Source organism: Cucumis sativus, chromosome 1, assembly GCF_000004075.3.
Source record: "Cucumis sativus cultivar 9930 chromosome 1, Cucumber_9930_V3, whole genome shotgun sequence".
Taxonomy (NCBI): domain Eukaryota; kingdom Viridiplantae; phylum Streptophyta; class Magnoliopsida; order Cucurbitales; family Cucurbitaceae; genus Cucumis; species Cucumis sativus.
In genome coordinates, this window is record NC_026655.2 from 19,871,440 (window position 1) to 19,891,464 (window position 20,025).

At 32.0% G+C, this 20,025-nt stretch overlaps 2 protein-coding genes across 3 annotated transcripts; one reads left to right on the top strand and one right to left on the bottom strand.

Moving 5' to 3' along the window:
* Positions 1 to 1,412: 1,412 nt before the first annotated feature.
* LOC101206794 (hypothetical protein) lies at positions 1,413 to 4,392 on the bottom strand. 2 transcript variants are annotated; one of them, XM_031882008.1, is made up of 4 exons: positions 4,019 to 4,392; positions 2,533 to 3,434; positions 2,346 to 2,441; positions 1,413 to 1,700 (listed from the first exon to the last, which is right to left on the bottom strand). In XM_031882008.1, exons 1-3 carry the CDS (start codon positions 4,089 to 4,091, stop codon positions 2,355 to 2,357), a joined length of 1,062 nt encoding a protein of 353 aa, XP_031737868.1. In that variant the 5' UTR covers positions 4,092 to 4,392; the 3' UTR covers positions 1,413 to 1,700; positions 2,346 to 2,354. The 2 variants fall into 2 exon arrangements, with proteins under 2 accessions (XP_031737868.1, XP_004147398.1); XM_004147350.3 differs by having other exon boundaries at positions 1,413 to 1,729.
* Positions 4,393 to 8,378: 3,986 nt separating this feature from the next.
* LOC101214418 (SH3 domain-containing protein 3) lies at positions 8,379 to 18,911 on the top strand. The gene is made up of 10 exons (XM_011659183.2): positions 8,379 to 8,658; positions 9,487 to 9,609; positions 11,647 to 11,716; positions 11,887 to 12,032; positions 15,255 to 15,356; positions 15,515 to 15,712; positions 15,834 to 15,896; positions 15,971 to 16,060; positions 16,850 to 16,924; positions 18,453 to 18,911. The coding sequence occupies exons 1-10, from the start codon at positions 8,599 to 8,601 to the stop codon at positions 18,570 to 18,572; spliced, it is 1,047 nt and encodes a 348-aa protein (XP_011657485.1). The 5' UTR covers positions 8,379 to 8,598; the 3' UTR covers positions 18,573 to 18,911.
* The last annotated feature ends 1,114 nt before the right edge of the window (positions 18,912 to 20,025 follow it).

A 20,025-nucleotide genomic window follows, 5' to 3' on the forward strand; every position in this document is an offset into this window, starting at 1 on the left:
AACTCCAAAGAGTTGTAAAGTCCTCTAGAGAGTTGTGTACGTTTGGGACTCACAGTGTAAGAAGTTTTTTTTTTTAAGATTGTAAGAAGTTCCTAATGTGTATAATGCTTTTAGTGGTGAGATCCACAAACTCCTGGAGCCAAACAAGGGGTAGAGTTCACAACTTCATACCCTAATATTTTATAATTTAATGAACAATTATTTTATACTTTAATGAAGAACAATCAATATAATAGAGCTTCAATACTAGATATCTTGTGTTTTTGTGTGCTAGTACCATCTTCTGCAGTTTACGAAGTTTGGATAAACATGACTTGGATTAAGCAACATGTAGTAAAGTTCCAATTGGGAAAAAATAATAGCTGAGCAACTTGGAAATTCAAGGATACCAAAGGTAATCCATTTCTCCCTATATTCAGTTTGAGGACAGGAAACGATAAAAAACACAAGGTATGTAAAAGATCTTTAGAGCAAATTGTAAGAAAAGCAAAAGGAAGATGGGAACAAGATGACACCAATGATTGTTCAACGATTACTTGGGTCTAAATTGAGTGGGTATCGATTGGATCCAATGTGGATAGTTAGGAAGAATAAGTAGGATGAACTGAGATGGGAGGGCTCACATTGGAGAGCAAAGCGTGACTCTTGGATATCCTCAGCTATTGAGAAGCTAAACTCCAATAGAGTTTCTTATTTTTGATTGAGAAGATCCATTGAAGACCGAACATATTCATCACAGAGCTTCAGATCAGGATAGCACACGAAACTTGAAAAATAAACAAATTCAATGTGCTGAGACTCTGAGATTGAGCATCCATGGACTGGTGGATGCCACCTGACAGATGAACGGAACACGTTAAATGCTCAACTTGTCTAGTCAGACCATATTCTTTGCCATTGGGCCTTGGACCTTTCTATCTGCAGTTTTCTTTGTCAGAAGGTGGAGAAAGACCGGACCATATTCTTTGGCATTGTGAGATAGCGAGCTTTGTTCGGGATGCATTTTTCCGTACGTTCAGCATGTCGTATGTTCGTCACTAAGGTGTTAGAGATATGATCGAGGAGTTCCTCCTCAATCTGCTGTTTGGGAAGAGAGATTGTTTTCTTTGGCGTGCTAGTGTTTGTGCCACCCATTGAGTGTTGTGGGATGAGAGGAATATGAGGGCTTTTAGGGGAGTTGAGAGAGAGAGTGGTGACTTCTGGTTTGGTGTTCATTTTCATGTTCTCATTGGGCTTCAATTTCGAAGTCTTTTTGTAATTATCCTTTAGACATGAATTTGTGTGGTTGGATTCCCTTTTGTAGGGAGGTTCCCTGTTTTTTTTCTTTTGGGCTTGGTTTTTTGTATTCCTGTGTTTTTTCTTTTCATTTTTTCTTAATGAAAGTTGTTGGTCTTATCCCAAAAGAAAGAAAATGCTTAACTTGTCCAAATGCCGTTCATTCAGTCAAATTCAAGTAAACTGAACTAGTTTACATGATCGTACATGTAATATAGGGTAAGTATAGTAAATTAAGCTGCCTGGTAATTATGAAATTACCATCAACACAGGTCTCATCTTAGGAAGTTAAACATCACATGATAGCTATAAATCTGAGAGAAATACCAGAAGTTTCAAATATATCAAAAGGCTTGCTTGATGTTTCTTAGATAATTTCATCAGTGCACTGAAACTCTCCTGGGCGGTTTGCTTCTATATTAGAACTGTTCAAAGTACTGTCAGCTCCAGCTTACTGAATCAATCAATAAATAAATAAAACTCATTGGCATTGGCACAATATAACATGATTACATAATGAAAATTAAATGAGTTAATATAACTCAATAGACAAAGTGGAATGTAATAAACCCAACCCCCTGTACCGTACCACTTGGGAAAATGTTATGATACAGATGAGATATACCTATAAGAAAACTCAATAATATAGTTGGCTTAAAAGAATAAAGAAGATAGTAATGGGCATCTAGGAATAGAATATGAGGAAAATAGAGATTTTAAACACGTTAAGATTGCAAAACCACTGAAGTACATGGAAAAGAAATTATCAATGAGCGTTCATAGTAACCAGAACTTTTTTTCATAAACCAAGGAGTAACAGAACAGGGGAATAAAGAATCACCAAAAGCTTTCCAACTAGCACTGATGAAAAACTAATAAAATTACATAAAACCCTATCAAGACAACTCCAAAAAGAAGAAACAAAGTCAGAACATGAACTCAGAAACATCTCTAATTAAAAATTAACATTATTGCAAACGCAAAACACTGACAAATGCCGCTAATTTCAATAAATCACATGGAGTTGTTTGCATTATAGATGAGATAAGTAATTCTTCAAAGGAACAAACCTGAATTTATTAATCGGAGCCTTTCAGCAAATCAAACAATCCACAACAAGTAAATATAAAAGTCCTTTGTGCCACTATTGGAGCTGCAGCTGAATTCTACATAAATGATGAATCATGGTCATATTTAGTTTATTGGGACTTGCATCAAAGCACAACTGATAAAATAACTTAGCCATACGGCCCATACCTGCTTTGTAGGACATATTGGAATCTCTGAATCCTTGGTAATGGCATCATTTTTAGTAGCACCAACAGCAGGAGAAACTGATGAAAGAAACTGCTTTCCTTCCAGATATTTGAACTCTTGTTCCATCATATTTGAAGACATGTGATGATTCTTCATTTCTTCAGATAAAACTTTGTCCTTATTTTCTTTTGGTACTGAATCAGGATTAGTTAATGACACCACTCTAGTTCCATCACATTGTTTAGACAACAAAGTATTTGCATTTTCCTTCAACCCTGATTTAGCAGTTTCAGAAACCACTAAATTCTCACCAGCTGCAACTTTCACGGGGCAAATTTTCTCTGTAGGCACAGGAACCTCATATTTAACTGAATCAGGAACCTGAGTAGTTTCAACCAACAAGTTGGTGCACTCCCCAGCTGATGCAGATTCATTTATCCCAATGATGGGAGTTGAAGATTCATCTGGATTATTATTGCAAACATTTGTTTTATAAGATGACATATAGGCTTTAGTTTTCTTGTCAGTAATACTACACTCCTCAGCTGAACTACAACTAGAATTCTCATCTTCCCTTTCATCATATTTCTTCCCTTCAACATACTCAATGCTGATGCTTTGACAAGCATTGTTCTTTGCTGATGTTAGTTCCTTTTCAACTTCAACAGCACCATTACCATCAAATCCAAATTCATGGACAACCTCATTGTTTCCTTGAATTTCCGTACCCAGAGATTTGTCCTCATCCACAGTAGACAAAACAGGTGATGCATCATAAATATTTTCCACCACTTTGCCATTGCTCCCATCAAGCGGATTGTGACAATTGTGCCGATCATAATTAGCATTGACCTCCCTACTCTCAAAGTTGCTCCCGTTCTGACTTTTAAATTCCTCGTTTACTGTAAAAGTTTGTTTCATTTAGAAGCTACATACTTACTTATGAAGAAAGAGATATAAGTCGTCAAAACGAAGGGAATATCATTTCCCCACCTAACACCCAGTAAAAGCAAAGCACCTAAAGCCAATGTCTAGAATAGATATCTAACAACCAGATCAATAACAGATATACGATTACAGATTTCAATTGAAATAGACATAAAGTATAGATGAGTTCGAAGGATTACATGCAGGGTGCAGAGAAAATAGACGGCATAACTTCATTTAACCAAAAACCTGAAGCATTAAAAGTAAAGCCAAAAAGAGAAATTGCATTCACAGCATGGCCAACTAGCAAGGAACGAATCATTTTCAGGGATGAAGAGCAACTTGATCGTAAAGAATCAACCAAAGGAAATCAATATAGACGAATTATGAAACTCCCATGATTCCAAACTAATGAAAAACAAACGGAAATGCAGCCTAAAAAGACTTGAATGAGACGAAGTAGCTAACTGTAGATAGATTCCAGAGGATCATACTGAAAAAGAAAAACCTAAACAAGAAGAAGAAGAAGAACACTCATAGATACATGACAAAGTATTACTTGATGAATCGATTTTAGCCTCCTTTTCCTTCTTTTTCCTCGCTGCTTTTCGCTTCTTGACACCGGACGGCATAATTAGCCCTTTCTCGAAAATGGGTGAATGGGGTTCTCTGAAACAAGGCAACAAAGGGCCTGTGGGACTGTAGCAGCTAGGGAACAAAGGATTTGACTGTGTAAATTGTAGAGAGAAACTATGAGAGAGAGAGAAAACGGGAAAGAAGGGGAAATGGGGTGGAAGAATGGAAGGGGAAAATCAAAGGGAGATTCGAGAAAGCGCCATTAGTGAAAAGCAAGTGTGTTTATAAAGTGGAGAATTGTAATTGGTTTGGTTGGTTCCATTTCTACCATCTTCTTCTTCTTCTTCGCGGCTCTGTGTTTTAAATTAAATAAGACAAAGATATCGCTGTCCCTTTTTAATTTAAACTAAAGACAAACCCAACATTCACTTATTATTCTTTTTATTATTATAAAAAATAGGAGAGTCTCTAAATTAAAAAAATAATAGCCAAATTTAAGAGTAAATTACACTGAGCCCATATTTACCAAATTTATGATAAGTAAATAAGAAACCTCTCATGAGGTTTTTTTCTTTTTCTCTTGTAATCTAATACAATTTTCTTAAAAAATATATAAATATTCTCAAAAAATTTTAGAAGGAGTAAAAAATAATTTTATCAATAATTTTAGATCAAAATCATTAAATTTTTGTTCAAAAAATTATGTATGAACTTTTTTTTAAAAACTTAATCTTCAAAAAATTTAGAAATATTCGTATCTATTCAAAATTACACTAATCTTTTTATCTTCCAAAATTTATAAATAAATGTAGTACAAACTATTAATATTATTTTACTTATCTGTTATTTTTTTTAATTTACATACATACATGTTTTAGTTGATCTGTACTCGATCTGAACTCTTGTTGACATTAGTTTATGATTTTTAGGGTCATGAAAAAAAAAATTTTGAGACAAAGCTTTGCTAAAATATCATGGTGGGAGGGTTTTTATGAACTTAAAAAAAACAATTTTTGATTTAAAAAAACGTGATTGAAATAAATATTGTGAGACTCTTGTTATTTCATGACATTTGTTGAGCGATGGCATCAAGATGTCAACAGAAGTTAGTTTTCGTTATTCAATTTGATATTAATGTTATAACGATCGGACCATCTACGTGAAAAATCAAACTTATACCTCAAAGTTAACAATACAAATTATATGAGAATTGGGCTAGATCTGATTGAAAATAAACTTACATTTTACAATTTATTGTAGTCATTATGATGTGTAAATAGACAAATTAACCTATAGGCTTTCATTTTCACAATTGCACACACTTAGGTCGTCCTCTCGGTTATGTGAAAACTTTTCACGAGTCTTGACCTCTAACTCACTTTTTCCAAAATCCATTTGAGTCATGGATCATATATTTTAGTCTTCCGGTTTTACATTTTGTTCCATTTGAAATCAAATGCACGTGAACTTAAACCAAAACCTTTCTTTTGATGGACAACAAAAAATCACATCCCCTCCCTCGAGGTGAAGCTTTAAAACTATAAGAAACTCAATTAAAACATAAACATAACCGTTAAACTAAAATTACCTTAAATAATTATAACTAACTTTATAATTTCATGTAAGGAGATGGTGCAAAAATATATCATCTCAACTAAAAATATAGCATCTCAACTTTATACTAAAAATTTGCTTGTATTGTTAAAATGAAAGGTACAAGAACACATGATTTCTGTTACATCAAACGTCATTCTTTTAAGAAAATTAGTTGACAAAAAACTGATGAACATAAACTTTAAACACAACTTAGATTCATGATTTGCCAAAACTATACTATACTTTTTCATTGACTTCCCATGACACACAAAAAATCTTAATCATGATTTGAAGTACACTCAACGATGTGAAAAAAGGTAAATAGCATTGAATTGAATTAATGAGATAAAGCACATACTCGTGACAAAATATATGGTTTTCTTTTACCACCAAATGTGGAAGATTAAATTAAAATTAAATAATATTTTGTTCTCTAATCTTTCAAATTTATTTAATTTTAGTTTATATTTTCAAAATAATTACTTTTTATATAAAATTTTAAAGCTAATCAATTTTAAACTTTAAAACAATAATCACCTTATGTCATTTTCATTTATCTAGAACATACTTGTGTGTATATACTCGTTTCTAAACTATTGCTAACTTTAAATTACACGACATTATATAATTAATTTGTTAAAAGTAAAATAAAGACGGAAATATATTTTCTACAAGTTTAGATACTAAAATTACTCTTTTTCTTAGTTAAAGTATCATAATATTACAAAAATGAAACTTGAAACAAATTAAAAGAAACGTTTTAAAATGGTAAGTACCAAATTAAAAATTAGAAAATTGTGTATAATAGCGTTTTGAGAATATGATATAGCAATTATAGCACATTGTTTTAGAATTTTATAAATATGGTAAAGTTCTCACTTTTCCATCTTAAATTTGTTATTATTCTTAAACTACCTTCGATAACTTATTTACCTTCCTCTTTTTAAGCCATACTCATTGTTTATTTATTCTCTCACTTTTTAATGCCCTAATTATTTTTTTATTCTTATACTATAAAAACTATTTATTCTTTTTGTCTTAAACTTAATTTTAGAATATCAATAGTACAATAATTTCAATATAAAATATAATGGTTATTGATCAGAGTAATTTAACTTTATTTATGATTTTTTTTTTTACTTTCTTCGATGTGTTGAATCTAATTCTAAATTATTTTGTTTTATTTTTTTACATTAATTTTGTTTTAGTTTACTTTGTCTCAGTTTTGTATATCAGTGTTATAATATACTTATATTATATGTATTAGTTGGTTAATATACTTACTACATGATTTTTCATTTTTTTAAATTTTATGCAGTTCATTAGAGTATTATTAAGTATATGAATGATGTAGCTCAGTGTATCATTATTGAGTATATCAACAATATATTGTTAAAGCGTATCAATAAAGTGAATCATTATATGAACCAAGTTTAAAAGTGTATATCAATAGTATACCAAGTGTATAAGTAGGACTTCAAGCATATCAAGTGCATTTAATCAATCAATCGTATAAGTGAAAAATACTAAATATATATACAGTGCATCAGATGTATCAAACATAATGTTTCAGGTGTCTATCAAAAGGCATCAATTGTATCCAAAAGTATCATATGCATCAAGTGTATCGATCAAATGTATCGAGTGTATCAACAAGTATCAGGTGTATCAGTATAAAGTGTATCAAATGTATATTAGTAACGAAGACATTTGTGACATTTTACCTTTTGATGTGTGAGTTAATCTTCGTTTTTGTCATTTTCGCAAATAATAAAGTATATGTGTTATGCACTTAATTATTATAACTTGTTTTGTCATTTTTCAAGTTCCCCTTTAATAAATGTATCGATGATATAATAAAAATATTATACTTAGTGCATCAATGTATTTAATTAATTGAGTGTATTTGAAAAGTTTAACAAATGGAACAACAATAACCAATTATGTGTATCAAGTGTTATTTAATTCATCGAGTGTATCAACAAGCATAACAAGTATATAAAAAACACATCAAGTGTATCAACAACATATCAAATGATGTGTGAAAATATTTATAATTCTAGAGGGTATGTTTGTAATTTTGCATTTTTCAAATGTGGGCTGGATTTGAATTTTGTCATTTTTGCAAATTCAAAAGTAGTGTATATGAGTCTAATTTCTAAAACTAATTTTGCTACATTTGCAAGTGCCCCTTAAAAATTTATTGAACAAAACAAGATTGAAATGCACTTAACTTCTTGAATCAATTTGCAATGATATCATATTAAATAACACATCAATTTAAAATTATATAGAGAAAATATCAATTTATATCCACAAACTATAAGATTGTATTAATTTAGGATATGAAGTAATTGTATTAGACTCTAAACTAATAATGATATTAATTTAAACTCTCGAATTTGAAGTTTGTATCTATTTAAATTATGAATTTTGATAAATGTATCCGTTTAAATAGTTGAATTTTACAAAATGCATCAAAACAAAATATAATAAATAATTTAAATTGGTATAAGTTAAAAAGTTCATTGTCCGAACTGATATATTTATTATAGATTAAAATTTAAATTATTACCGTTCATAAAATTGAAAGTTTAAATTGTTACAATGATGAGTTTAAAGTTTAAATTATACCAACCGAAAAGCTTAGTCTATAAATTGATATAAATCTAGATTGGAACTTTATTTTAGTGTTACCCGTCCGATTATTTAATGCATATAAAAAAATCAGACGGTGATGAGGCAAGGAAAAGGTGTTATCATAGAATATGGTCCAGCCGATTAAAGCTCAGCAAGAGCAAAGGTCCAGTCCAGAGCTAGCTGGGTGGGAAGTCTCGTACTCGTAGATCTTTGACGAGCGACGAACCACCGAGATTTGAACCCATAGTTTCCACCGGTATTCGCGTTCTCCTTGTTGAATTTCTCCGCTTCTGATTCCGAGAGGGCGAGGCTCCGGGGAATTTCGCTATGGATGCTCTTAGAAAGCAAGCCAGCAAGCTCAAGGTTCAAGTTGCCAAGCAACAGCAGGTGATTTGAGAATTCCCTTGTATTTCAGTTTCCATTCTTATGGGTTAAGATCCAAATCTGTTTTATGCTTCAATTTTTCGTCGGAGGAAGAAAGGCCAGTGTGATTGATATTGTTATTTTCCCTGGTAAAGGAGAGGAAAGTAAAAGTCAATGAGTTATCTTAGTGGTACTGTTTTCTTTTCAGTGTAGTTAGCATTCTGTTATAAGCTTTAACTTGATCGATTGAATTGTCCGTTATTATAAGCAACTGTTGTAAGATGCTGAATTTTTATTTTCCCTTTTTGATCTTTCATCTTTCCTGTATGGTAATGGCTGTTCAAATTATTAATTTTGTAAACTTATTTTGCTATATTTGAACTTAACGAGGCAAGCATGCTGATTCCAAGCTGAGAAGTCTGTCTGTTTTCGTCCCATTATTTGGTTGGCTTAGTTAGATTCAAATGATTGACATGTTTTTTCATGTCCGTATGTCATTCAATGCAGTGTGGTTTTGAACTGTTTTTGGTTTTGAAATTAAGCATACTGGATGGACAATGGTAAAATATTTTTCAAGTTAGGAAGATATGACTACCATTAGGCAACCGAACAAATTAACAAATGTTCTGAAGTTTGTTTATTTGGTTTATAGTGGTCAAAACTCAAAAGAACTTGAAACAATGGTGATTCCTTCCTTATAAGGTTCTTACATATTTAATTTAGCTGGGCAAAAGACATTTACTTTTTGGAACTCAATCATCTTCCCACGTTTCATAATTGCTTTATGGAAAGAATAGCAAAGAATATGAACTCTAAAATGAAAAGAAAAACTACTTTTTTTTTGTTATTCAGGCTGTAATAAAGCAATTTGGTGGGTCCGGCTATGAGAGTTCAGATGTGATGGTGATAGATGAGGTTGAGATGCAGAGACATCAGCAACTAGAGAAATTTTATAGATCAACTCGTGCAGGAAGGGTAACATGTCACACTCTCTTTCTTAACCATGTTTATAAGTGCCAGTAGAATTATTGCCTCTATGTTATAAAACATATCGTTTATTTACTTTCAATCGTTGGTTGAGCTACTGTGAACATGGTTTTAATCATATGCGAACTCCTCTTTTAATGATGTTACTGGTATAATTAAAGTGAAGTAGAGATCTGGGAACTGTGGAGTGCAATGGGTTTATGTGATCCTTGGACAATGGAGGGTTTGTTATAAAGTTGATAGGCATCCGAGTATCTTTGTTATGGTCCCATATGTACAAATGATACTTTCTTTGATGCAAGCTATGTATCTTGGGCATGGATGGACTATTTGCGATGTGTACGTATAGGAAACTACAGGGATGAGAAAACACGAGAGCTCACCTGTCTAAAACCTCTGGGAGCACCTCTACATGGGTTTTTCTCCAGTTTGGTGTAGTATGCTTTTAGATCGAACTAACTTGATTAATTAGCTTGCATCATGTTTGCTTACAATCCAAACCATGATAATATGTCATATAATGCATAAAACAAGGCAATTGGATTGACAAGAGTGAAAGTGAATTAGGATGGGGCCAGGATGATCTCCAAATCTTTAAATATTTCCTTTGACTTTTACGTCGATCCTCGTCTCCCTCCAATTTTTAGGATTAGGGCAAGTTTGAGAAAATGATTTATAAAAGCTAGCAAATATGTCGAAGTAAACTTTATCATGCTAAAAGCGAAAACAAAAATTTAAAACTCCTTATTTGTGGGAACCATTATCTTTTAAAAAAGAAGTAACTTTTAAAAAAATAATTAGTGTAGAAGCATAAATATAGATATAAATTATAATTTTAAATGCAAGGGTGAGATCAAGGCAAGGAATGCATTAGCTGCATCACTTTCTCTAAAATCATATTGAGAAAAATATTACCCTCAATTTCACCATTGATCATCCTCAGAATCTTTTCTGTAGCTTCTAGGGCTATTTTACAATCTCTAAATGAAACTTGATCTAGGTACAGACTCTGTCATCAAACCATTAGTGACCAAAATGGACCGCTGTAAAACTTTGTCTATCTATTTATAAAAATATCCTCGAGTGTTCTAGTAAGCTTGGATGCAATTCGACTATAGTTATGAGACAATCACTTGATTCTACTTCACTTGGGAAGTTAGCTTGTTGGATAATTAAATCTAGGGTGGGTGGTCACCATGGTTTAAACCATTTCCTCTAACCTTTTATTATTTACACGACTTTCATGCACTAGGCCAACGCATGGTGGTTAGAACTATGTATCAGACAAAAAAAAATCTACCTTGGGTTTTTTTTTGAGCTAGTTCTTTTCACATCTTTCTCCAGAGGTAAATTTACTCATCCTTTTGAAATTTATTGTGTTTCTCAACTTAAAGACAAGCGGAGTTGTGTTTATCCTTAAATCACTGATGAAGAGAATTCTAAATTAGTATATTTGAATCTAATATTATTTAGCTGTTAATTAAGATTAATTAGTATTTTAAATAGTCTTACAAGGAAATAAGAAAACTAACAAATTAATTTTAAAATGCTAGCTAAGCAGTAATTAATCTAAATTAACAACCAAAATATTAACTTCATATATACTAATTATTTTATAACTCTTCTCATCATTCACCTTTTTAGTAAATTTCACTCACGATGAAATTCATGTTTCTCCTGTCCAAAAAAAAAATCATATACTTCAAAGTTTATGTTCTCAGATGATCTTGAATGTAACATGTGACACTTTTGATGTTTTTCTGAATTTAATAGAAACCATTTTCAGTTTTTTTAGAAGAGAAGTGTTCTGGTAAGTTAAAATTTTGAACATGTTTAGGGCATTGTTCGGTTGTTCAGAAACTTCAGTTCGGCTCTTTGGATGTGACATATTTATCATCAATTATCTGGAATAAAAGGATTGCCACATTGTACAAGGATTTATTTTCTCTACATTAGTATCATGAGTTTTCACTTCCATTGAGATTGATTTCTTTACATAACTTATATCTTTCTTTCTTTCTTTAGGATTTCCAAAAAGATATTGTTAAAGCTGGAGAAGCATTTATAGCCATAGGTTATAGACATATTGAGACAGGTAAAAGTTCTGCAATGATGCTATGGTTTGATTGCCTTGCACAATAGACATATTTGACTGTGTAAAATACTAGACTTGATATATTGGTCATTGTTATGTTGGAAAGTTGTATTAAGTCAACCAAAACTTCTTTCATGCTTTCCTTCATATTTGATCCCTGTTTTTGTCAGGTAACAAGTTATCTGAGGATTGTTGCAACTATGGAGCTAATAATATCAACGAAAATATATTAGCAAAGGCTTCATCTATATATGGTGATGCTCGTAAGCATGTGGAGAAGGAACAGGAGGACTTGATCAAGCTTTTTTCTTCACAGGTTGGTGTGAATGCTGTTTAATCTCCTGTGTTTGAAGTTGCATCGTCGCATAGAATCTTTGCATTTTCCAATTTTTTTGAATGTGCTCTTAATTTTAATTAAAAAAATTTTGTTTCCGCCCAAGTTGACAAGTTAAGGGTGGTAATAGAATTTCAGCAATAATATTACGTCTTCTGTTCGTCCCTTCCACTTATAAAGTTAAATCTCTCAAGTCTATGGAAATGGGATCACTCTGATAACGTTCAGAAGCATCCCTCATGTCCCTGGCATCTTTTTTTATGTCAAAATTTTCAATTTTTTGGACCATTTCACCATATATGTGATATTGGTTTATTAGCTGAATGAGAAGTTACAACCCAGTGAAATTTGTGGCATTCTGTTGGTGGAGCTTTTCAAAGTTTTTGTATAGTACCTTTGGGATTGCTTTCTTAGACAACTGAAACAGTTTTGTTAAATTCCTACAGCTCCTCAGGTGGATCGCTTTTCCACTGTTTCTTTTTGTGAATTCCTTGTCTTTTGGAAGAATTAATTTGTTCCTTCAGGGATGTGTTGCTTTTTAATAAGGAAAACCTCCTTGGTGTTTAGGTCCACTCATCATCAATGGCATCAGTGACACTTCCAGAAAGAATTTATTGAAGTTGAATAACCAAGATTTATAACGAAAATTGAAAAATGCACATGAGCAAAACAAAAAAGAATCAGCCCACCAGATGTGGTGCGTTTCCGAAACAAAGAAACAAATTTTCTCCAATTTCTTTAACCAAAAGTCAATAAGATAGCAAGAAAGGTTGCATCTGCTGGACTCTCCTTGTCCCATAACATAGATGAAACAATACTTCCTCCATCATTGAGCAACACTGTCTATTCTTAGTAATGGCCCAAATCCTCCAAAGCATGTTTGCGCAACAATTATCTAAATATCTATGCTAAGCAAAGATTGGAAAACTTTTTAAGAGCAATCATAACTTTTCTCTTCAGAAAAATGCCTATTTCCCACTGATTGTATATAATAGTGAAGGTTAATGACTCTTGGTTTCCCTGGTCTCTTACAGCTGTAGCAGCCTACATGGTTCAGTTACAAAAAAAACAAAGATTAACTGTACACAAATGCTTATTATGATATTTGTTAGATATTACATAAAATTTACCCTTATCACTACCTTAAATTTTTTGGATGAATTGGTGATTTAAGATGGTACCAGAATGGGTGACTATAGGATGTTTTGTGTTCAAGTCCCTGTGTTCTTGTTTCCTCCCCATTTAATATCGATTTCCACTTGTTGGGCCTTCTTCATATTTCAAGCCCACAAGTGAGGGAGAATATTATATATTACAACATATTTACCCTTACCTTAAACTTCACCATTATTTTGGGTGAATTGGTGATTTAAGAAGGTATCAGAGCAAGTTGCTTTGAGATGTCATATATCCAAGGCCCAACGTTGTTGTTTCCTCCCCGTTTAATATTGATTTTCATTTGTTGGGTCTTTCAAGCCCACAAGTGAGGGGAATGTTAGATATTACATCCACTAGCTTAAGCTTTTGGGTGAATATTGAGGGTCTGTTTGGTAGAGAATTTAGATTTTGTTTTTTATGTTTTTAGATTCACTTGAGTTATATGCGTTTGGCAGACAATTCGGATTCCATTTCTGAAAATTGTTTTCGGATTCTATGATCCAAATCGGGCAAATTCTGAAATTTTTTATTCTGTTTTCGTTGCTTCTAAGAATTTGAATTTTACATTTTAAAAAGCATAATTATATTAAATGCATATAAAAACATTTAAGTAAACTCAATTCATTTTTTAATGTAATATGTATTATGTAATGTATTATAAATTATAGGCTCAATTACAAAAAATGCCCTTCAACTTTGATGTATGGGTAAAAAATAGCCCTAAACTTTTAGAAGTTAAAAAAATGCCCCTAAACTTTTGAAAAGGGTTCCAAAATACCTTTACTGTTAGTTTTGGACGGAAACCGTTAAAGTTTTGTTTAAAAAATACCCCTGAACTATTGAAAATTTTCAAAAGTACTCTTGAGCTTAAAGAAAGTTAAGAAATACTCTCATTGATCCAAATTTTACACTAATTTTCTCACTAACTAAAATCAAAATAAAAATTTTAAGTTGAAACCATAGTTTTAATTTTATTTGATTATTTACTTACAATGATAGATCACGAACACAATCAATCTTAATAGTTATTATTGTAATTAACATACAGTTAACTGTCAAATAAAAAAATGTATTTGACAGTTAACACACAGTGACAGTTTGATAGATCTATCGGTGTGAGATTTTTTTTATTTGACTAGTTATTGTTTAGTATGTTTTAAGGAATTTTTTTAAACTTCGTGAGATTTTGTGGAATTTTGGTTCCTTGTGATTTTTAAAGGATAGAATTTAGTCTCTATGATTTATAACTAGAATTTAGTCCTTTTGGTTTGATAAAATCATAGAAACTAATCTTGCTCGTAGGAACTATTTATGAAGGTTGTCAAATCATAAGGTTTATATATGAAGTTTTATCAAACTATAGGCTATACTCTAACTTTCTCCAAACAATAAACGATTGCAATTTAACCAAAATTTTTATACATAAACTATATTCATAAATAAATTAATAATAACTTATTGTCAACTAAATCTTAGTGGATAAGTAAGATTGGTTTTTTGATTTATAAATATATAGTATGAAACCCATTTAAACATTTTTTAAAACTAGAATCCAATTTTTGAATGTGCAACCAAACACATATCTGAAAATATAAAATACAACTATGTTTTAATTGAATCCTTTTTTTCAAATTTCTGTTTTCAAATTCTTTACCAAACATGCTCCAAGTTCCTTTGTATTTTTTTGAAACGGAAACATGTCTCTATTAATGATAATGAGACAAAAGCTCAAAGTACAAGAGAATTATACTAAAAGAAAAAGAACTAAGGGGAAATACAATCTAAAACTTAAACAAAGACTATACTCAGGTAACATAACAAAGACTCTTAAGTTTCTTTGTATTGAAATTATTACATGATTCCCTAGCCTTTTTTAGTGAAAAAACTTAATTTTCATTGAGAAGACATGTTTGACTTAGTATTTAAGCATATTTTACACTGCACGTTCATGACGCACCATTCCGTGATTACCTTATTTTCCCCTCTTTTGTGTAGTTTGTATATTGGTTATCAATTAATTTAGTTTGGAACTTGTTGACAATTCAGATTTTAGATCCCTTAAGAGCAATGATTACTGGTCCTCCTCTAGAAGATGCCCGACATCTTGCTCAACGTTATAGCCGTATGAGACAGGAAGCAGAAACACTGGTACTAAAAGTTTTCATCTTATTCGCAGTTGTATGCAGAAGTGGATATTGTTCCTTTCATTGTTATTATTTTTTTTCCTTCTATAGACCTTTGCATTTGACTGTTCTTGTATAATATACAAGTTTGTAAATTGTGCTGTCTTCTCAATTATTATTCAGGCAGGAGAAATTTCCAGACGACGAGCACGTGTAAGGGAATTTTCAAACCCTGAAAATGTTGCGAAGTTACATGCTTCAGAAGCAAAAATGCAGGAACTTAAAGCAAACATGGCAGTTCTTGGGAAGGAAGCTTCAGCTGCGTTAGCTGCTGTTGACGCTCAGCAACAGAGACTTACTTTGCAGAGGCTAGTTGCAATGGTGGGTTGGATTTGGTTTTAATCAAACAAAATGTAATGCCAAGCACACAGTGGTTAGTTAAGTTTATGGCTGGAATACTGCGATGAGTTTGATATCAATTATGATGCTATTGATTTTGAAGGTTGAAGGTGAAAAGACATACCATCTTAGAGTAGCTGCTATCCTTGGGGAAGTTGAAGCAGAGGTTAGTTTCTCTTGAAAATTTTGCAACATCTACCACACTAATTAATTTATGCGTTATTTTGTGATTTTGTTCAGATGGTCACAGAGAAACAACGAAAAGAGTCAGCTCCCCCTGTGATCTCATCAGAAAATCACTCAGGGAAATCATCATTCTTTTTGGCTGAAGTATGTTTCGCACTTACCGTTAGTGTGACTGTTTGAACCATCCACTTTTTTTTTTTTTTCAACTACTTTTTCTATCTCCTACCACGTGAATGAGAAACACCATTTGTTTGTAGGGTCTGATGTTGTATCGATACTTTACACCATTTAGGCTCACTTTCTTCATTATCTAGTTCCTTTAATGTGAGCTTGGTTCTTGAATTGTTCCACCATGCCTTTTCGAAGTTACTAGTTTACAGCCACTAAGAGTATGATTGAAGTTATTCTTGGGAGGGAGATTTGATTGTTTTAAATTTGTGTTGAGTCCTGACTATCAAACAACTATGTTTGGGATCATATGATTAGCGAGGCAGAGTCAAATCCTTTGTCTAGTTCTGTTAGCTGCCTTTCTATGATGCGATTATTCCTTTAACTTTGATTGAGAAAATTAGAAATAAGATGTCAAAGTTAATGTTTGAGGCGAAACAAAAATCATTATGGATAAGCATGTAGCTCCATAGTCAAATTGGTCCCATATTCTTAAACAAGAGCTGGCATGTGCTCTGTAGTCATCTATTTGGGTAATAAGTCTGGTGGAAATATAACTACTATTTTGCTATATCAACAACATCTGTCCCTTCGTTCTGGTTTATTGGAATTTTCTAGTAATTGATTAACTTGAGTTAGCCTTTGCTGAACCTCCAGCTCTCATTTTTCCTAATATAACCTCAATTCTTTTTTTACCAGAATGGCCCTTAGATATGCAGTTTCCTCAACTGTTCACAATTTGTATATCTTTTCTGATTTCTACAGGCGGTGCATCCTTTTAATGCTGCATCAGAGAAAGAACTGAGCTTGTCAGTTGGTGACTATGTTGTTGTGCGAAAGGTATTTTTTATTTTCTTGAGACAATTTCTCAATTTTTCTTTTCAAGTTTGCATTCATAACCTTTGACTAGAAAGATTTATTAAGAGAGGACATAATTGTTTTTTTCCTGTAGAAACCATTTTGTCTATTCATGTGATTCAGTGACAGAATTATGTTTCAAACTTCATCTTCCTGTTGGTCACCAGTTCCTAAGATCTAAAACTAGTTTAATCAAATTAGGAGTTGAGGGATCTTAATTCAGTCAGCATATAATGTGCAGAACTATAGGTTGTTAGGGTGTTCTTAATTAAGTTGTCAATGATTGTGAGTCTGCGTTTCCAATTTTGAGCAATTGGGACTAGTAATTGTTGTGTTCTAGGAGCATAATGGATTGGTGGTTGTACTGGATAGATAAGCTTAGATATTTAAAAAATCTTCAAAATTATCATATAAGTAGTCTGATCCCTTTGTCTCTGCATCAATGTAGCTTCTCTCTGATTATTAGGGTGGATAATATGTTTGTCGAAACAACGTTGACGCTTTCACTTTCCTCTCGTTTAGATGGGTTAGATTTGGTTCTTTATGTCAGTGCCGTGAAGAACTGAGTTAAAAATAGATTTTGAGGTTTTTTTTCCTTCTCTTTTTGTTGTAAGAACTGAGGGGGCTATAAGATTCACATATCAAGTAACATTTTTGTTTTTTTTTCCATAAACAACTGGTTTTATTGATAAAAAATAAAAGATTACAAGAACATACAAAAAAAAACAAAGCCCACAACAACCCAACTAAAGTAAAGGGTTTCCAACAACAAAAGTAATAACAAGTGATATTATTGTTGTTGAGATGGAAATAAGACAGCCAAAGATGTTCTTTAGATAAATTAGATAGGAAAGAACTTGAATACAATTTGTTTTGTCAGAATAGCGAACTCGTTATCTTCCCTTATTGGCTTATTCCATGCTATTTACTAAGGGATGTCAAGTTAGGGCAACATATTTGTTCTGCAAATTCTATTCAGCAAGTGTTGAGCTGAAACGGTACTATTCTGATATCATCTTTGGTTGAGACGCGCTGATCGAGACAAATCTTACTCCAACAAGAACGAAATGCCTATTAAATCTTTGTTTTCCTTTTGGATAAAATCAACAACATTAATTGAGCACAAAATGAAAGAAAATCTTTGTTTTTCTTCGTTAATCTACTTACATTAGATGATTTTTTTTTAAATCTTAAAATGCAGACCTGTGATTAATTTGTTTGTTCCTTGTGATTTTGGAAATGAAAAGTAGTCTTGAACAGTCAACCTATTCCCTGTCCTCCAGTTTTATGCATACAAGGGAAAGTAAAACTCGTGTATTTGAGGTGGGGACTATTTTAGTATGAGTTGATTGAAAGGAGAAAGAATCAGTAGGAAATAGTAAATACAGTAACAAAGAAAAATTTAAAATAGTAACACTGTAGTTAATTGTAGGTTATAATACTATTATATTTGGAAGCTTAAACGGCTCCTTAAATATTTGGTAGGCTGAAAATTGGTACCCTTGTGCAGGTGAGCCCTTCAGGATGGTCAGAAGGAGAATGTAAAGGCAAAGGTGGTTGGTTTCCCTCATCATATGTGGAGAAACGGCAGAGGATTCCCACGATGAACACCGTTTCTGAATCATTTTAATCCTCAGCTGAGTGCATATTCTACAGTAGGCTTCATTTCAGGAAGGTGAGCAACTTGGCTTATTTGTTCACATTTATTGGTTCTTAATGTCAATTAAATTTTATGTATTCTTTTCTCAACATCGTTGTTTAGATGTGTACTTTTGTATAGGTTATTCTTTTTGTCTTCTTATTTTGGAAGAGAGGTTATTCCAGTGCATGAATATGCAACCTTAGGTATTCATATTAGCAAGAACAATTAATGTGATCTATTGTAACTTTATTTTTGTGTATTATGTGTATTATTATGAGGAGTCCAACAACTGAGTTAAATTTAGTATTTATATTGTTTTGTTGTTTACATCTTGAGTCTTAATTGAGGAGCTAAATTCATAGGTGTTTGAGTAAATTTCTGATGAAAGCGAATCATTTGACATTTGTTGCGGCAAGGAAAGAATTAGAATGAAAAAGATAGGGTTAAGATATGAAACTTTGTGGGAATCTCATAATGTTTCCTAGATACAAGAGCTATTTCTTTCATTGATAATTACCTTTGGGATGGATACGTTATCTGTTATCTGTTATCTAATATGGTACTGTTTGATTACGAAGTTTGAAAATAGTTTTGAAAAACATCAACAAAACTGTCTGCTAAACATATATTTGGTGAACTCAATAAATTTGAAAACAAATCTAGATTTACAGTCAAGCATATCCTAATCGGTTTCACAATGTTTTCTCTTCTCGTTATCAATTGCTTTTGAGATTGAATCGTGTCTAATAAATTCTTTCTATGGCTATGGTAGAAGTTGTAGAGGTGATTTCACATTTTCTTTCCCTTTTTATTATTATTTTAAAAGTTATCTACATTTATTGTTGCTATTATTTTAATTCAATACAATATTTGTGGATGGAATCAAACCTTTAATATCTGCATGTGTTTAAAAACCAGCTATGTTGAAGTGGTTCAATGAGAAAGATCTCTAAATTATGCTTTCACCACAAGCAATGCATATGCTTGGCTTCTTCATTCATCAATTAAGTTTAGAGGGAAAGGTATACAACACCTAATAAATAAATTAACAAACGTTTTTCCCTTTTAAGTGATGACATATACATCATATCATGGAATAATAAACCATAATTTCACAAGTTCTTAAACATGGAATCAATGATAACTCATTTGAGAATTAAAAATAGTACCTTCAGCATAATCTCTATTGTGTAATACTTGGAAACAAACTGTTATGTTTCTTGTTTTCACAAAACAAATGTAAGGTACAAAAGTGTGAAAAAATGATTGAAAAAACATCTCTAATGAGTCACGAGGGACGACTAACTATGACTACAAAAGATGACTCAATGATATGGGTAAAAGAGGTAAATGTAAGAAAAGATTGGATATTTTGATATTAGAGTTGTGCACAAGTTTGGAATACATTTTAAAGCGTTTAATTTAAAACATAAATCACTTA

What these genes read in the sequence shown, in the direction of transcription:
- LOC101214418 (XM_011659183.2), top strand. Translation starts at nt 8,599, where the DNA reads ATGGATGCTCTTAGAAAGCAAGCCAGCAAGCTCAAGGTTCAAGTTGCC. An exon ending in AAGTTGCCAAGCAACAGCAG is followed by an intron (nt 8,659 to 9,486) that starts GTGATTTGAGAA and finishes TTTGTTATTCAG; the next exon opens with GCTGTAATAAAGCAATTTGG. An exon ending in TTGGGGAAGTTGAAGCAGAG is followed by an intron (nt 15,897 to 15,970) that starts GTTAGTTTCTCT and finishes GATTTTGTTCAG; the next exon opens with ATGGTCACAGAGAAACAACG.
- LOC101206794 (XM_031882008.1), bottom strand. Translation starts at nt 4,091, where the DNA reads ATGCCGTCCGGTGTCAAGAAGCGAAAAGCAGCGAGGAAAAAGAAGGAA. An exon ending in GGCTAAAATCGATTCATCAA is followed by an intron (nt 3,435 to 4,018) that starts GTAATACTTTGT and finishes AAACTTTTACAG; the next exon opens with TAAACGAGGAATTTAAAAGT. An exon ending in CAATATGTCCTACAAAGCAG is followed by an intron (nt 2,442 to 2,532) that starts GTATGGGCCGTA and finishes TCATTTATGTAG; the next exon opens with AATTCAGCTGCAGCTCCAAT.